A 19,151-nucleotide genomic window follows, 5' to 3' on the forward strand; every position below is an offset into this window, starting at 1 on the left:
GACAGATTGGAACAATATGGGTTCTCCAAGGTTGCCATGATAATGTACCTAATAACTCTTCTTGGGCAAAAAGGCAATCTGCTTTCAATCAATCTTGCTTTTTTCCTGAGCAAAAATACCAATTATGTTGAAGGGAGATTTTTTTCTTCCTTTTTTGATAAAGACTGCTCTCCACCTCAGAAATCATGCTGTAGCTTAAAGATATATATTTTTTCAATTGTCTAGAATGGTATTGGATAGGCCAGCATCAAATGAGAAAAGTCAATCCGCCCCTTTTTTTTTTTCCCTCCCCTCTCCTGCCAACATTTGTCTGCTTCTTAAGAGAGGTGAAAGCTAATTAAAGGCTTAGGGGATAATATTGATTGCATTGGAATATATTTTATATGTACCCAGCACATTTTCAACTAAGAGAACCCTGACTCTTTCTAAGGCTGAATAAATCAGCTGCCTGAGTCTTTGATTCAAGGGTGAGAGGATGGACTCACCTCCTTCCCCTCCGCTTCTCACACATCTGTCCTAGAGATGAATGATCTCACAAGAGGAAGAAGGAATGCTGGCAGATGTTCATTCGGTTCTTTGCGTACAGATAGGGAAGGATGAATGTTCTGGCATTTCCCTGGACTGATCATTGATTTGAGTCCTGCTCTGAATGATAACCAGGCTTACGCGGGTAAAGAACTTTGAGCTTTGCAGTGCCTGGTGCAGGAGGCTGGATGGGTAGTATTAACCTCTCAGCTCCCTCATCTATTGAATGGGGATAAGTAGCGTGCCCAGAATCACACACATCCTTGGTGGCAGAGCAGGGAATCAAACCTACCTTACTATCAGGAAGAGTTGCACTCACCCATCTGTCCGGCAGAGGTGCCCGTACATTGAATTCATTCTGGCCTCATTCTCAATCATGGAAGTTTGTAGGCAGAAAGCATTAGAATTGTCCTCCAAACAGCCCTGTTGTCTTTTGTGGAGATGTCAGATTAGGAGGGAGATGTTGTTTTTTTGGTCAGTTTCTGAACATGCTTGGCAAATTCAAAATCAGAAATCTTTTTCAGAAAATGCACATTCATTTGCAGCCTCTTTTGTCCATATAAATGCGCATTTGCCGCAAGAATCATTTTTTCAAGATATGACCCGACAAAAATGTGTATAATCCTGTTGTTCAATTTGCATCATGTTTTCTGACATACTGTGCATTTCAGAAGGGAGTTACTCATATGCATTTGGGGACATCAGATTGGGATCAGTGGCCAGGGGACCTCCCTTAACCTAGCAGGTACTGGCTTGAGAGTCAAGTGGTTATATTAAAACGTCTCTTCTGAGGAGGCCCATTGACACCCCCCGCCCCAACAAGGGCCTCCACTTGCCCGATCGCTCAGTGCAGCACCGTAACAATAACAGTCCATAATGGCGATATTATTAACTGCATGGCGCATATTATTGATTTACTGTTTGTTCTGCATCATTATCCTTTCACCAATGAGTTTACCGTATTATTCTCACATACTTAGTCAAGCACCAAATTACACCGAAAGGGCAGGCTCTTGTAATGGCATCTAATGGAACATCGCATAAGCGATCATCACCGCCTCCTCTTAGGAGTCGCCTCCAGCCAATGAGCTCTCTGCCTTACTGGAATGTGCACAGAGCAATTATGGAGTGCAAGGGGCCTGGCCATTCTAAATTTCTCCCACAAAATTACTGTGCTTCATGCTCACCACCTGCCCATGCCTCAAAGCCCAGCCAGGGAGTCAGCCTCTGTCACCGTCAACATGAGAGGCACAGGGACCTGGGCTGAGTGAGCCTTTTGCTACAGTCTCTTTACTAGAAGCTGGCAGGTTTCATCTCCGCAGTCTCTTTGATAGTTTTGTATCAAAGAGCTTACTCCTGATTGAGCATCATAGATAGCGAATGAAAGAGGTCACAGTATAGCCGGTGTCAAAGTCAGATTGGTCCAGGAGCCAAAGATATTGGCGGGGTGCAGGGGGGTGAGGACTGTTCTTCCAGGAGTCCTGGAAGATGGGCTCATCTCCTCAATGGGAGCCGCTATTTCCGGAGACAAGTCCAAAGCACCCCGAAACAAAGGCAGACCATTCCATCCTCATCCCCTGTCCAAAGGTAAATTCCTTTGTCTCTTGTGGAAATCTCAGGCACCCTAAGGAAGCAGCTGTCTGGGGATGCACAGCCTGCCTGCAGCACCATCTCAGATTCCATAGGTGTCCCATCCCACATTTAGCCCTGAGTGATGCTCACTTACTGTAAAGTGTTACATGCTCCCATTGTCGGAGGAGTTATGGCAGAAAAATGCAAAATTTCCTTTTTACTGCTTATGGCCAGCAGAGCCCATAACGTGTCAAGCCGCACATTAGCCACCCTGATAAAAGTCCGCTTTCTTACACACAAAATCATCGTTTCAGCAAGATTTGTTATCTCATTACCTGATAAGCTCTATGTCATAAACCAAGACTCATTCGGTAAATCTCCCGGGAGGACGCTTTGTGGGCAGAAAGGGAGAGATATGAATCTGCAAGGGGCTTGATAATGCAGCGTTTAAGCGCAAGCATAATGTCACTTATTGTTAAATGCATAAAACCACTTGGCCAAGCAGTTGGGCTTTTAATAGGATTTTGTGTAGCATCGGGTGAGAAGCCGTATGCTCTTCTGTCGAGGAGTCTCTGAGCACCGTCTGGCCCTGCTGCTTTGCCTCACAGCCCTCTGGGGAAGGGAGCTGGGCTTTACCAAGTCTCCTCGGAGGACATGAGTGCTTCCCTGCAGCTGTGCGCTTTTCTCTTGTCTTGCTGGGGGCGGGTGCCAGGGCATCTCTGGAATGGCCTCATCTAACTGGCCTTTCCCCTTCAGGCACATAGTGGTCTGCGGACACATCACACTGGAGAGCGTCTCCAACTTCCTGAAGGACTTTCTGCACAAGGACCGGGATGATGTCAATGTGGAGATCGTCTTCCTTCACAAGTAAGAGGCCCCCACAGTTCTGAGACCCTCCACCCAACCAGGCAGCACAAGGGGGCCCCCCTGAGTGTCTGTAGGTGGGGTGATGTGGGGGTGGCACTGGGGGGCAGGGCAGAGTTGACTTAGCCACCGTCTCTGCTGGGCTTATTGGAGAGGATGTCCTAGAAACGATGGGAAGGAAGCAACCCACTCGTTCGGTGATAAGAGTGGCACCTGCCTCTGTGGAGGTGACTCTCTCTGGCAAATGGCAGTAGGTTCATTATTGGTCAAACACATCATTACTGTCCCTGAAGCTGTCTGGATCTGTGCAGTCCACGTGTATCCACAGTGTCTGGTGTGGATTCTTTATGAACGTAGGACTAACACAGTGCCCAAGCAAGACACAGAAGTAACAGGAAGCAGGGTTCAAGGCGATAACAACAGTAACAACGGCCGTCATTCCTAGGAACCTTCAGTTTAGGACACAGTGCTGGTCACCATAGTCTCTCCTTAAATCAGAAGAGGGAGTAAGAGTGCATGCTCAGCTCAGAGGACGATCTGGATCCTGACTCAACTAAATCCCGAACCAATTAAGTCCCTGGGCCTCAGTTTCCACATCCATAAGATGGGAAGTTCAGAATGGTTTCTACCTACCATCTTGGGCTATTATCAGAATGAAAAGCAAATTCATTCCAAGTATACAGAGAGGTGGGCTTCCCAGGTGGCACTAGTGGTAAAGAACCCATCTGCCAATGCAGGAGTTGTAAGAGATGCAGGTTCAATGGGTTGGGAAGATCCCTTGGAGATGGGCATGGCAACCCACTCCAGTATTCTTGCCTGGAGAATCCTATGGACAGAGGAGCCTGGAGGGCTACGGTCCATAGGGTTGCAAGGAGTTGGGACACAACTAAAGCGACGTAGCGTGCACACATATAAAGAGAATCCGACACCCAGTAAGTGCCCAGTAAATGTTAGCTGTTACCATGTGAGAGAAAATATATTAGGCTATACAGCGGACTTAGGCGGTAGGACTTAATCAAGTTTGTTTTATAGGGGAGGAAACCAAGATATCTCCCTTCCACTCAGTGCTGTTGAGATCTTTTGCCTGGTCCCCTTTTAGGTAAAAGGTAGCCCACCTCAGGGATGGAGAGATGGAGAACGCAGGCGTGTTCACGTGGGTGGCACTGTCTTCCTCTTTTATGGAGACGGGGTCATCATGGGGCAAGGCTTAGCCCCACATTGCCAAGGGACAAAGCTCACATGCTGGTGTTGGCTCCACTCGTTATTCACCACCCAGGACTCAGTCCTGCTCTGAGATCTCACTGAGGTTGACTTCCCTGCAGTTATCCTGTACATCTCCTTCCTTTTGACACTGTGAATATGGAACTGGCAACCATGTTTGAGCACCAGCATTTTCCTTCTTCTCACTGACTTCTCCAAGTTCTGAAAGGGCTGGGCACACCGTGGACACAGGAGCTCAACCCATAGACCCGATTAACTGCTCAGCCACTGATGACCAGCTGTGGGGCCCATCCTCTGCTGAGCATGCGGAAGGCTGAAGACAAGCCATCCTTGGGCATTTCAAAATGAGCACGTGTGCAGCAATTAGAGCACGAAATAGTTCTATTGATGTACTGACGTCAGTTTAATCAATGGCAGAATCACACGGGACATCTGTACTGGGGAGAGACCACCACTCCTTGTATTACCAGGGCAGGCAGGCTTCTGGAAGAAGGCCCTGCTTGTAACAGATCTGGAAGACCGGTTGGACTTGCACAGGCAGATGTATTTCTCTCACCCGTTGCTTTAGTCCAGATCGACAAGCTGGCTGCTAACGCTTCAGTTGCTAGGATTTACCTTTGTGTCCCCAGCATCTATCATCGTCAGCCCTGTCGTCCATGGCCCAGTTAATTAACCTCTCCAAGCTGTGGGTTAATAACATACCTTCCTCGAGAGTTGTTCTGAGGTTTAAATGAGTTAATATTTGTCAAGTGCTTAGAATGGTGGCTGCTGCATAGCAAATGCTCGAGAACATTAGCAGTTATCATCATTGCTAAGTACTATGTTAGGCAAGAGTTGATTAACTCAGTCCTTGGCACCTAGAAGGTTCTAACTGAATGTGATCTCCCAGGGCCTAGTGAAGTACTTAACAGAGATTAGGTGTTTCTCATTTCTGAAGAATTAATAAATGAATGGATAGGCTAACCAATGTTTTAATCCTTGTCCTGGGATGGGAAAGATTGCAGGGTGTAGCTCAAGGCTAAGAAGGATAAATAGTGTCCACATGCTGAATCAAAAACAATACTGGGAGTGGACTGACCCTGTGTCAGTCTACTCAGAGGAGACTCTTTTGGATCCAGTTTCTGAGGCTGAGAAGTCCATGAGGTGGAAAAGGAGGGAAAAGGCTTTTGGTGAAAGGAACAGCAGGAAGCTCTGCCAGGAAGACCTTTGGCTGATCCCTGATGTCACAGCCTCTGTTCTTCATTCATAAAATAGTGATTCCTGCTGGGCCAGTGGTTAAGAATCCGCCTTGCCATGCAGGGGACAGGGGTTCGATCCTTGGTCAGGGAACTCTGATCCAACAAGCTGTGGAGCAACTAATACCACACATAGCAACTACTGAGTCTGTGCACCACAACCAGGAGAGTCCATGCATCACAAAGAAGGGTCCTGCATGAAGCAAGGTCGACCCCGCCGTGCCGCAACTGAGGCCCGACAGAGACAATAAACCAATCAATAAAAGAAAACAGTGAGTGAAATACAATGTTAAAAAGTAGGGATTCCATTTGTGATGAAGTTGACATTTTGCCGCATGGGCCTCAGACTCTAAAGGTTGTGAAACTCTTCATTTTAGCTTGGTACTGGTTTTGATTTTCAGTTGGGCTGGGGTTTTACTTCTCTTCAGTGTGAGCCTCTTATTTATGGCAAGAAAGAGGGTGCTCTGAAGGTGAAAGCCTTTTCTCTCTCTGTGGAAATTGGAGAGAAGGGAGGCCATGGAGGCTGAATACCTGACCCTGTTATATTAACAGCTGTCTCTTCTCTCCCTGCACAGCATCTCCCCTAACCTGGAGCTGGAAGCTCTGTTCAAACGACATTTTACCCAGGTGGAGTTTTATCAGGGTTCAGTCCTCAATCCGCATGATCTCGCGAGAGTCAAGGTAAGAAGGAAGGAGTGGCTTCTGCTTTTATTCCATCCAGGCGGTGTGTGACTCTGGGGTGACAGGACATGCCTCCTCACATGGCCAAGAGTCCCTTCCAAAGCCCTTAGAAAATAAATCAGTTGCTACCAACCTTGATATCACCCTTGCCCTGGTCCCAGGACTTTGTTCTGCTGGCACTTGGTAGACCAGCTATGAGCATTCCATACATGGACTGCTTGTACATAACATGCTAGACATCACTGGGCCCCTCAATATCAGCGCTGCTAAGGGAAGCAGACCAGTTGTGTGGACTCAGTGGTATCATGCATGACATAGCAATCAACTCATCCCCATTTTGAATACTTAAATTGCACTCAGCGTAGCTCTGAAATCTGTTATTTATATCAGGAAGGAACATTAAGGAGAAAGTATAAAATAAAGTTTACCCAAGCCATCAAACATTTTGAGCTTCCTTTTTTTCCTCACCGAAGACTAAAGGTGTAAAACTAAGCATGCAGATATCTGGCAGCACTTGGTAATGAGCTAGTCTTTCTGTCTAGAGCCTACTAAGTTAGAATCTTCTTCTAAACACGCCTAAAGGGATATAGCAAAATGGCATCCACTGCTTTACTCATTTTATATGGATTTTGTAAGCATGTTCAGTATTTGCATGCCAATGGGGATAGATTAATATTCTGAATCCACTGACATCTCAGTGCTTACTGCGGTCACTACATAATTCAGTAAATAATGTAATTGGCACGCATGAATAAGTCAAAAGAATTTGGGCAAATTCTTTGCTTTATGAAAGAAAGAAAACTGGAGACAACTTCTGACATACCATGGAGGAAACCATGCCCTCCCACCAAATGCAGAAATGGGCTGTCGTAAGCACAACATCCCAAGTAGGACAGACCAGAGCCAGCATGGGAATTCTTTCGCATACAGAGTCTAGTTACTATTATCCAGACATGGCCCAAGTTATGTCTAATGTGAAATCTTATGAGAGCTTGGGGGAAATAATTATTGTCCATGGACCTGATTTAGTTGCAAGCAATTCTTAGCACAACTTGTGATCCTCTCAAAGGAATAAGTTTCCGTTGGCACATGTTTAGCTAAGTCTTTAGGTTGTCTTTCAAGGTCATCTGTAACATATCATTTCACACTCAGATTTGTTGTCTTTTGAATATCTGAATGCTAACTGAATACTAAACAGTACTTAGCCGTTATCTGAGTTAGGGCTCTCATTTCTTCTTCTTCCGCATTTAAGATGTGAAAAAAAGGTTAGATGAAGGACTTAAGAGTCTAAATTTCTGAATCCTCAATGACCCAGTTAACTTGGTAGCCTGAGAGAAGGGGTTTCACCCGCCTAACACCACTTCCCGATTGGAAAAGTTAGGATGATGGTGGGGAAAGTAGGTGGAGAGGGACTGAAAGCCTTAATTAATTGTTACCTCAAGACAGAAAGCTTCTGTGTAAGAGGCTAGGCAAAATGAAAAGTGTAATTACCAAGGTACACGTTGTCCCTTCCAGCAGCAACAAGATGAAATGTTTATACCATAACAAGAACTTGCAACCTACACTTTTGACAAAAACTATAATCTCTCAGGATTATTATTTTTTCTTTTCCTTGCAAAGCACCAGGTTCCCCCAGAGCTGTCAGCAGAGAGAGACTGCAACCAAGGATGGCTATTCATATTTTTGTGTTCTGTGATTTTCTTTGGTGTCTTAGATAGAGTCAGCAGATGCGTGCCTCATCCTTGCCAATAAGTACTGCGCAGACCCTGATGCCGAAGATGCCTCCAACATCATGAGGTAATCTCAGGGAGGCAGGGAGGGCTCTGGGCTGGGTGCTCCGTGGCCACTTGCTGTTCTGTTGGGTCCCTCTGCAGAGCACTGTCTCTGCAGGACCTTCTTTCCTCATTAGCCACCTTAGCTCACCACCTGCATAGGCCCAGGGTGGGGGGAACTGAGGCTGTGATGGGTGCAGAAGGCAATGACACAAGGCATCACCAACCAAAAGCTCAGCCTTAAAAGATATGAGGGCTCACAACCAGACTTGGGGTGCAGGACTAGCAAAGGAAAGATAGATTTCACTGGGAAGATGCCTAAACTAGGGGGGCCTTTTGGAATATCCGGAAGTGTTCTTGGTTAGGGGACAGTGCCGCTCATGCCAGGTGGATAGAGGCCAAGGTTACTACTCAACATCCTACAATGCACAGGATGGCCCCCGTAGCAGAAAATTGTCCGGCTGCAAATGAGGAGCCCCATGTTAGAGCATTCCAAGTGCATCCACAGCACACTGATTAATATCTCCCACAAAGAGGGGTTTGTTGAGCAATTGGCTTGTTTCAACCAGTTTCCCCAAATGAAATAGTTTTCTTTACTGAAAGCCTCCTCAGTGCTTTGAATACTCACATGAATTTCTAAGGTAATGTTCTGTAGAGAGTTTCTCAAACCTATTTGACTACAATCCCCTCCCTGCCTTTTTTTTAACAGAGTGCCTCCTGGTGGGGGTGGGGGAGTGGTGGTCAGTCTTTGGAAAACGCTGCCCACTGCCTTTGTTGTAAATAGGCTGGGCTCATCTAAGCCCATTTTCAGGCCAACTTCTGTTCCTTATTGTTTTTTTTATCATTTCAGGAGAAAATTATTCCGTATTTTTCTTTGCATAGACCCATGTTCCAGACATCTCGGGGCTATGCAGTTACCAGAAAGATAAGATAGTTTGCTCCAGACAGTCAAAGCTCTTTTTGGATTCTTCTCAACTGGAGCATAAATTGCAGAGTAGTTAAGAGAACTGGGCGGGGATCATAAAGAGAATCTTCTGGAGAAGAGATGAACTAAGAGGAAACATTTCACTCCCACTAGATTCCCAGGAACTCTTGGCTAATTGTGAACAGCCATCCTTTGGGTCTAGACCCAGATCGCCCTCTCCCTGCAGCTTGGCTTCCTGTGTCCTGGGAATTTACCTGGGGTGGAGGCTAGGGAAGCTGCCTTTGCACCACTACAGTGCTCGCATCTCCGTGGCTTGGCTTTTCCTCAGTGGTCCCAAGGGCCATGAACTTTCCCATCACTGAGGGGGTGGAATTCCTCGGGAGCACGTCCGTCCTCCTCTCGGCATCTGGTCTTTGTGTCTGGCAAGTGGCATCTGGCCCAGTGTGCTGTTTCTGCTCCCTTTTCTTTGACAGTGTGCGTAGTGCAGTCATCTTAAGAGAGTCAATGCGCAAACTGCTGTAGGCATGGGGCTTCCCAGGCTGCAGGGAACTGGTGCAATGGGGACCTGCTTCCACATCTGGGCCTGTCCCCTAACCAGTCACAGCTCCAAGTGACCACAGTGGCCCCAGCTTAAGGTGCATCACTTGACTGTTTCCTTGAGCTAGCATTTCTAGCCTTCACATTTTTGTGTCATTTAAAGTGATAAAATTATAGCTTTTAAAGAATACTGTTTTTCAAAATGTCAAGTGGAAAACCAAAAGAAGATGAAGCTTAATGTTTTGACCTTGTAGAGAAACTTGGGGCTGATACTACCTTTTATTTTACTTTTTAAAGTGAATAATTGATAATAGTTTCAAAGTGGGCATTTCTTTTCACAATATTCTGTTTAAGTCCTGACGACAGTAGGGTTAACATGAAGACATATAGGGCACCTTATGCCAAGGCATAAAAATGACTGAGTGAAGGTACTATCAGAAGTGTGATTAAGCCGTCCGCTGACCAGAATCAGAACTAAGGCCCAGCCAGCTGAAGGAAGTGGGAAGCTCAGGGTTAAAAATGGGCTCTGTCTTTCCCTTATTTGTATAATCCTCCTTTCTCCTTAGTTTAATGAGACCAATCTGCCCCTTCTGAAATTAAAATGTCAAAGATCCGTTTGAAATGAGCTAATGCAGAAAACTGGCTGATGCTGTGAACTGAATTCCGAGAGCTGACAGAGGCTCAAAGTCCTTGAGTTATAAGCATGGGCCAACACAACACTTTTTCAAAAATAAAATGAAATCCTTCAAGTGTAAAAGCCCAGGGTGAATTTGTGCAGGGAGAGGTTTCTGCATGATCCATTTCCTAAATTCACAAGTGGTCGCTTTTCAGACAAAGCTGCTTCCTGGCTGTTTTCTCTCCATCTTTGCACAAAAAGGGATGAAGCGTAGAGCGCTTCCTGGTGGGGAGTTTGTGGGGGTGGTCATGATAAATGCACTTGCATTTCTGATTAGGCTTCGGAGGTGGGCCTTTTGTGGAATTCCATTCTTTAGCCTTCCTTGTCACAGAAGGAAATGTACAATGTCACCTCTGACAGAGTTGGTAATGACAAAAACCATAACTTACACATGGAGAGAGCTTTTAATGATTTCAAAGCATTTTCACATCTGGCTTTTCATGTGCTGCTCATACCAAAGCCTGTGAAATACATAAAGCAGGTACCCTTGCCCCCAGTGTCCAGATGAGGAAACAGTCACAGAGTGCCCAGGGATTTCCTGGAGGTCACCCCGTTTGTTAGTATAGCAGCTGGGACCAGTATGCAGGTGTTTCTAGTCCTCTGTTCCCAGCCCCTCCCCTTTCAGCATCATGACTGTTATGGGGAACAGAAGGGAGGGTTGAGATGGGGCAGGCAGTGGTTAATACTAAATATGGACTGTGAGCAGTTCGGGGGAATTTTCCAGCAGACCACGACCTCCTCTAGGCCTTGGCACTTATCTAACCAGCATCAAAGTCGTCATCTAGATGCTATTAACTATCAAAGGCTGAGTCATGGATCCCCTCCTAAGAGTCCTGCTCAGAAACCATTTCTGTGAGAGTGGCCATGTGTGCGTGGCAATTAGAATCATTTGTCAGCTGCTTGTCTGATTTGTCACGTTGCCTCGTGTTGTTAACTTGGAATATTGAACTCAGAGCAAATCGTTTCTGGGCTCCTCCCTAGGGTATGTGAGATGGCAAACCTCTGTTGGCCCCACGAGTAGAACTTGCTTTATTTAGATGCCTAGGTAGGCAGTAAGCCTGTGACACGCTGCCCCAGACCCCCCATGCCCAGGACACGCACGCCCTCACCACGGCATCACAGGATCTCTTTCTTCTTTCATGTCTATGGCTGCTCTGCGATTTCTTTTTCACACGACCATGGGATATGGTGGTGGAAACACAGTTTAACTTGGCCCGGTGCCTGTAGCCCCTCTGAAGGCCCTGGCTGCTGGCCCCATAGTCACTGCATTTGGATGTAATCAAATTAATCTCCCCATCAGACTCCAAGGGTGAGGCAGACCCGGGCTCAGCTTTTGTTCTCTTCTCTTTCAGAGTCATCTCCATAAAGAACTACCACCCGAAGATAAGGATCATCACTCAGATGCTGCAGTATCACAATAAGGTAGGGCAGCAACCTGTCCCAGGCTCAGAGGGCCAGACGGGGTCCAAGCTCTCATGAGCATGAGGTCCAGCTGCACACATGTGTGTGCGCATGCATGTACACACACACCGGTGCCGTCCAGAGACCAGGAGAAGGAGGAGTGACGGGTGAAAGCCTCCCAGGACATTGCTGCAGTCCAGACACCTTGTTTGCAGGTGGTCCCTGGAGGGAAACGTCTTCACGTAGTGACTCATTTATTCAGGAAACATTTGTTGGTCCCCTGGGTTCAGAAATATCAATATGTCCTTAGACTCCATTCCAACAACCTCCGCTCCTGTGTGCTGCGCTCATTTCTCCCATCGGTATTTAACGAATACCTACTGCTTGGTGAGCACTTGGCCTGACTCCTCCAAGCCCGCATGGAAATGGTATGTGCTCAGGGATTTTGCAGTCACGGTGGAGAGTGCCCCAGGTGAGTGAGGGCACTTTTCTCCCTGAGACCAGGTGGACTTGGGGGGATTGACTGTGCATGGGGTGGAGAATGTGGAACACGGAGTTCTCAAACTCAAGGTGAGAATGTGCACAGTTGAATTCAGGAAAACAGCTGGCTCTCCAGAGATTAAACATAAAGGGATTTTCCTAGTGTGACAGTTTAGAGGGGATCAGAAAGAAAACCAGTGTTGGAGTCTACGCTGTTTTCCTTATGATTCCTTCTCCATAAACCACAATCCTGTCTCTCATTCAGAGGCAATACTCCTTTGCTTGGCTGTCAGGAGACTCCAAGGAAAACAGCTTTGGGGGAGGGAAGGTGGCGTCTCTCTGTGTTTGATGTGGAACCAGTTTTGAGAAACTGGAGGCTGCTCAGTACCTGCCGCCAGGTGTCCTGTCTGGGCAGAATGACTCCCTGCTGGGTTGTGAGTGAGCGTTTGTCCCGTCTTATGGGCCATATTCCCTACGAAATAGGCAGTCAGGTGACCCAGAGAGGACTCTATTCTGCCAAATGTGCCAGTGCCGTGCCATTATTTCTTAATTGCTGGCAAGTGCTGTCCCCTCTCGCTGTGTGGAAGCCCGTCGGAGGTATTGTGGACCGGAGCCTGCTGGCAGTGACTGGGATGCTGCCCACGGCCCACTGCCACCCAGCCCTCCCAGGTGGTTCCCCTGCAGACTATACTGGGCTCCAGCCAGTGGGTTGGGTGGTGGACACCCAAAGTCACAGTGACTTCTTTGTCTCTGGAAACCTCAGGACACTAAAGAGAAAGTGAGGATGCTGGTAACCCATCGGCACCAATCTGGAGAAGTCTTTAGACAGCAGCCCCTGTAGGTGGAGGTGAAGTTTATGAACAAGACTGTGGCTGGTGAAAACTCTCGAGGCTGTGAACTCTCCCTCCTTCCTCTGTGATTTGAAATTTCATTTAGTGTGGGAGTGCCTTAAGCCATTGTTTAGATTTGGGGCTGAATTTAGATTGAATAGGAAAATGAATGTTGTCTGTTTAGAAAAGGATGTCAGTTCCTTTTCTTCTCCTTCCAATGAGTGCTGATATAGCATCTTCAAGGAATTAAGGAGAATTTCAGTTCTGTGATTCTTGTCAAACTCAGAAGTAGTTCTGTGGACCTAGGGTCCAGATGCCACTGGTCAGTAGTCACATGACCAGGGCAAGCTGAACGTCTTTTACAGCCTGTGCCTTGTCATTATTCAGAAACAGTGATGAACACATCAAATCAATGTTTAAGCAACGATTAATTGCTTAAAACACACTTTGTTTAGAACCACCCCGATCTATTTGGGTTTCACACTTAGGAAAAGTCACTTATAAGACTTTGTTCTCGTAGTATGTGTGAGAGTGAATGGGGCATAGTGACTTTGTTATAGGGCTCTTTTCGTTGCCTTTTCCTCTTGTAGAGAAAGAACAGGAAGTCCACTGGTCATTATTTGCCATCTCATTCCTTGCAGAATTGCAAATAGGCATTCTTCACCTTGCTTTACAATTTTGCTGGTTTTTTAAGATCCTCCTAGCTACCTTTATAATATTACTTTTCTTCATTTCTTAGCACTTTCTCTTTACCCACAACTAGATGCCAATAGATCTCCATCCATTAAAACTTGCTTTCAAAAAAACCCAAAACAAAACAAACTTGCTTTTGGGAAAGAACCTGTTGCATGCATGTACACTTACATGACTGTCAGCATATTCCAGAGGATACTTAATTCCATAATTGAATACCAACCTTAAAATAGGAAGAACTTCATTTCCCCATGATCTGTTGATGGTGGTATTCTAGGATCTAGGGATGTAGGGAAGTGGTCTTCTTTCCATATAAAACTGGGTCTGAGTTTGTCATCATCTCAGATATTTGTGTCATATTTTACAGCTTTAAAAGAGCTTTGACTTCCATTATCTCATTTAACCCTCAGTTAACCATCTGTGCATTTCAGTATCCCAGTGTCACTGCAGACTGTGGGTCTAAGTTCTGTCTCAGACAGAGCATCTCTGATGGGTGTAACTCATGGTCACTTGGCAGACAGTGAACTAAGAGGCAGAACTGTTAACTGCCATCCTCTCATTCAGTCGAGTAACAGGCATTTGAACCAAACTGTGGTTCCTCTGAGTAGGACTTACATAAGGACTGAGGGTCTCCAAAGTCCATCTGTTTACCCCAGTAGAATTCAAGGAGAGAAACCCTCAACCTCACCATCCCCCAACACGGAAAGGAGATGGTGCAGGGTTGTTGTTTTTTTTTTTTCTTATTTGAGTGCAAATGGCTTAAAACTCTTGAAGGAAAGGATGGTTTATGACATCTCGGAAAAATATCACTCCTGATGATTTCACTATCAACGGACTTTTAAAACGTCCCCAGCAGACTCTAGAAAAAGAGATCTTTGTCTATGACCTGAAGCCAAGTCCCAGTGGCCCAATGGAGATGGAAGTTCGCTGAGCTTTCTCACTGTAAATCCTTATATTTGAGCAGAAATGTTTAAGTGTTTGCTCTGAGATGACCTTCTTCATCATGGTGGCTTCCCCAAACTTGAATGTGTAGTGAGAGATGGTACTGGGGCTGGAATCTGTTTGTTCTGGTTTCCAGAACAGCCTATTTTCACGTTCCTTTCATCTCAAACAGAGGAAAGCACTGGTCCTGCTCATCCTGCTGCCTTAGCAGGGCTGGTTTTCCAGATGAGAAAGGATTTGCCTCTAGACTCCTACATAGTAATATGCTGGCATCTCCCACTGGACCCACCTTTCCCTAAAATGAAAAAATATGGAGTCACCAGAAGCAAACAAGTTGAATTCCTAGATCAGTCTCTTTTTGTGTGCGGGGGCGGGGATGTGAACACAGTCCTTCCAACCTTTAGCAGGTCCCTGGGTGGCTCCCTGCCTCACAATTGGAGAAGATATGATAACCAAATAAGGCTGAGAAGTGACACAAACTTGCCATTTCTGTGTAACAACATGTCTAAGGAACTCAATACCAGATGGGTACACGAGGAACCCAAGACCTAAAATCCTAAAACTGGCACATGGGGATGTGAGAGACCATCTTAAAAATATTTTTTTATTTGTTTGAAGGTGCCATGAAGGTCACATGGTGTCTGTCTGGGGCTTGGACCACCCATATCGCCTTTCACACTTGATGATTTATTTGTTCATGACTTAGATTTAATTTCTCCTCATTCTTCTCAGATGATGCTTGTGCAGATGAGTGTTTTTCTACTTAGCCTGATGTATTCTCTATGATGCCAGGGACATAAAGGGGAAAAATGGGCTTCTTAAGCCAGTGAAGTATAGGGAGAGAAATGGGATAAAGGGCAGGGTAATTAATGGAATTGAGTCTGTGATGTGCGAAGGTCTCTGATACTTAGCTTGACAGAAATTCCCATCTGCTATAGCCCACACATGGGACTATTTTAACTGCTTTCATTGGGGAGGATACAGTCAGCTTTCCCAGGAGTAAACACCGCTGGGCTAGGATTCACAAGTTTGTTACAGAACAGGATTTTGTAGGAGGGAATTTCACAAGAGTGGTATTTCTGAAGGCCAGGCTTGGAGCCGTTGGACTTGGTCGTGGCCCCACAGTGGGGTCTTCTCTTTCTAGTAACATGCCTGTCGTATATTGGCCTGAAGGTGAAGGGGCTCCTCCTTTGTGCTCCTTGTGTTTGCTGATACCTGGAGAGAAATAGTCATTTCAGGGCCATAGAGTCTTGGCATTAATAGAAGCCTAGAAGGGCCTGACTCAGCCTCCTGTGCAGAGCATAAGTCTATCTACTGAGTCTTAGAGAAATGCTGAGTTTTAGGGACAAAGACCTTGCAATTTTGGAGGTAACTTTCTCCAATGATTAGGCAAATTACATCCTTAAAAACTACCTTTATGAAACAAGCCCAAAAGCTTCTTTCTTATAATAGACACCAGTCAGTCATTCCTAATTCTGGCCCTTGGACCAAAGCAAGACAGGCCTGGTCTCTTCTCATCACAGCAGCACCTGAGCTATGTACAGCTAACCATCCTGTCTTCCTGGAGGTGTGGCGCTTCTTCGGGCTGAATGCTGCTGGCTCCCTTAACTGTTCTTCAAAAGATGTTTTTTTAGGAACCATGTCTCGTCTTAAAGCCTGTCATTTTTCTCTGGGAGTTATTCAGTTGTCAACTTCTCTTTTTAAATCTGACTGTTTTAATCTGACAGCTGGATCAACTGCTGGGGAAGTAGCCTGGCCAGTTCACAGCAGAAGAGGACATTCGTATGTCCCATGATCTGGAGACAGTTTCTGACGAACTACCGTTGGATTTTTCCGTAATCTGTCACAGATTGGCCTCTTTTGGAGATTTTTAGTTTACCCAAACACTTTTTTTTTTCCTGTCCCCTCATATCTGTTGCCAAAAAAGGGCTTCTCATTTTGGATTTATATAATTTATTTTTTTAAACCTAAGTGCTGTACTTGACATTAAGGCCTTTTGAATCTTTTCTGGTTGTTTCTTCGGCCCATTTTCCAACTCTGGAGAACTTTTGAGCCTTAATTCTTTCATCTAGTGTTTTATCTCTGGCCCTCTGCTTCATGCCACTTAAAAATAATTGGATAATTATGCCACTGGGTCCTCATTTCAGGGTCTGACCTCACTGGTGAATAGGATCAGTCCATCTGCAAGAGATTGTAACATGTCTCCACTGTGACATGCCTGATAATTTAGGGCAGCGCGTCTCAAAAAATGGTTCCTAGCTCAGCATTACCTCGAACCTGTGAGAAATGAAAATTCTCCAACCTTACCCCACCCCCAAAGAGTCAGAACCTGTAGGGGCAAGGGTGGCAGTTTGTAAATCCTTCAGTTGATTTGGATGCCCACTCAAGCTCAGGAGCCATAGAGCAAGAAATCTGGGAAGGCAGATAAAACAGAAATCTAAAATATACGCGCGTCTGACAGTCTTAAGGTTTTTCGGAGAACCAATCTAGAACAACCTAGCCAGACATTCTAGTAGCACACAGGTTGACGTGTCTGTCACAAGAAGAAATTCTCTCTGGACTCTGTTTGGCTCAGTGACAAACCCAAGGGGAAGACTTGTACTTGGTAGGTGCAAAAGCAGAGTTGCAGGGAGACTGAGATCTAATGCACAGAAGAACTGAATAAACCAGGAAACGCCAGACCCAGGCAAGGGAAAGGAAGGCGGAGTCTGGATGACCCTGAGCAGTTGGGAAATGCTGCATTTCCCGGAGGAGACTTTAAACAATTGAACATTTAACAAAGTGAGGTCTCATACCTGTTTTTGTTTCCGCAGGCCCATCTGCTAAACATCCCGAGCTGGAATTGGAAAGAGGGGGATGATGCAATCTGCCTTGCAGAACTGAAGCTGGGGTTCATCGCCCAGAGCTGCCTGGCTCAAGGGCTCTCCACCATGCTCGCCAACCTCTTCTCCATGAGGTCATTCATAAAGGTAACGTCTCGTCCGATTAGAGCGCATTAGCCCCGGATTCAATTTGTCGTGGGGTTGAGTAGAGAGCACAACTTAAACTCAAAACAGATCGACGGGCTTTAACCACTCTGGTTAAGGAGAAATTCCTTGTTACAGATTTGGGCACAAGGCCAGCTTCTTTCAAAATTATGTTTTTATTTTTATTTGGCACATCCATGGCCATTAAATGATTGTTCAAAGCACGATCCTCTCTCTTTTTTTAGATAAACCACATGTTTATCTATCAACAAAGCCTCCGCTGTTAAAACAAAAATATGATTTATATACATTCCATATGGCACCAGAGCGCCTAAAGAAAAGAATTATCATTTTGCTCTTTTACATCAAGTGGCTGCTGGACCTCTCACTGTGCGGATAAATGCAGACCATGTGTTTGTGCTGAAGCCCAAACCCCAACAACATAATTCATTTATTTATTTCTGCACAATCAAGGAGGCCAGCAGGGCCGACATGCCATGGTTGTTTGAATGAAGAGTCAAGGGAGGAACTGAGTTCTAGGCCACAGGGCCCTTTACACCATGAGATGGGCGGTCTGGATATACTCATCGGGCGGTCAGCAATTCACCCCCTAGGATGACTGGGCAGCCTCTCCAAAGTCCCTAAGGTGGCCCCTGACCACTGGACTAATTCAGAAAAAGGAAGACCCAACTCTGTCCTCACAGGCCAGGCGAGGAGTGTTTCTAGGACATTGGGTTGAGGACCCAGGACTCTGCTAAGTGGGCTTTGAGAGCTCTTGGTGATCCTTATCCTTGGATTGCTTAACCTAGACAGACAAGGTAGCAAACCAGCACAGTAAATCCTGTCTAGACTGGGCCTCCTTGATTTGGCATTGGTGGCCATTAGCTCAAGATCTAGCCTTATATTCCCCTCCCTGTTATTCGTTTATTTACATTCCACTTCCTGAATTGCTAATGGTTGAGGTAGGAAATGAGTCAGTCACTAGGAGATCCTGCAAAAGGGCCAGAAACTCTGAAATCGAAGGTGTGAACTCTCTAGCCTTTTGCTGCCATTGTTGCTGCCTCCACCACCAGCAGTTGGTGGTGACCCTGGATGCAGAGACAGGGGTGGGTAGGGAGGATGGGGATGCAGGTGATGAGCTAACTCCCTGTCAGGGCTCACCCTCAGCATCCATAAGTTGTGTGACTTAGAATAGGATTTTCATCTCAGACTTCACACTCTCTGCCCAACTCATTTACATTATTTAGCCAATTTATAGTTAACGTTACAGAAAAGAACAAATCATCCTGGAGTCCTTTCAATCACTTTAGTGACAGATGCCTTGATGAAAATATCCTTTACTTTACTATGTGCCCAGAGACCTCAACTCTGCAGAATCCTGGCTCAGACCCAGCTCACAAATAAGGACATTGCTTTTCTTTAAATGGCTCCTTTAATCCAGGCTGCCAGTCCCCGCCTGGATACAACTGAATGCAGGCAAATAGAGGCAGCAGGGAGGTCTTTGTGGCTGGACTCAGAGACAAGCCCCAAAGCCAGATGTAGCCTGGCGTCTCCCAGGGCCCTTGCACTCAACACAAGGAGTCCAGACCAGGATAAAGGACTGTCACCAAGCGAGCTCCTCTGGCTTGTCCAAAGCTCTGGTGGTTTCTTCCAGCAGGGAATTACCCACAGGACCAGCACACATGGTCTGGGGACTTGTGCTCTGCTTCCTGGTGTTGATGGAACACGGCCTTGGCAGGGCCCCACCCCACATGGGGCACTTGACATGCGTATGTTTTGATTTTGTGGTGCCTGCGTGGAAACTAGATCTGCCTGTCAAGAAAATTAATAA

The 19,151-nt window shown here is 46.0% G+C and overlaps 1 protein-coding gene across 30 annotated transcripts in view; it reads left to right on the forward strand.

Moving 5' to 3' along the window:
• Nucleotides 1-19,151, forward strand: part of KCNMA1 (potassium calcium-activated channel subfamily M alpha 1) — a 768,728-nt gene that overhangs the window by 535,314 nt on the left and 214,263 nt on the right. For all 30 annotated transcript variants that reach the window (XM_018042414.1, XM_018042412.1, XM_018042422.1 and 27 more), the window contains exons 10-14: nucleotides 2,854-2,964; nucleotides 5,993-6,098; nucleotides 7,813-7,895; nucleotides 11,361-11,430; nucleotides 17,168-17,323. In XM_018042414.1, the coding sequence (XP_017897903.1) occupies nucleotides 2,854-2,964; nucleotides 5,993-6,098; nucleotides 7,813-7,895; nucleotides 11,361-11,430; nucleotides 17,168-17,323 (526 nt within the window). The remainder of the gene's footprint in view (nucleotides 1-2,853; nucleotides 2,965-5,992; nucleotides 6,099-7,812; nucleotides 7,896-11,360; nucleotides 11,431-17,167; nucleotides 17,324-19,151) is intronic.

This window comes from Capra hircus, chromosome 28, assembly GCF_001704415.2.
Source record: "Capra hircus breed San Clemente chromosome 28, ASM170441v1, whole genome shotgun sequence".
NCBI classification, from domain to species: Eukaryota; Metazoa; Chordata; class Mammalia; order Artiodactyla; family Bovidae; genus Capra; species Capra hircus.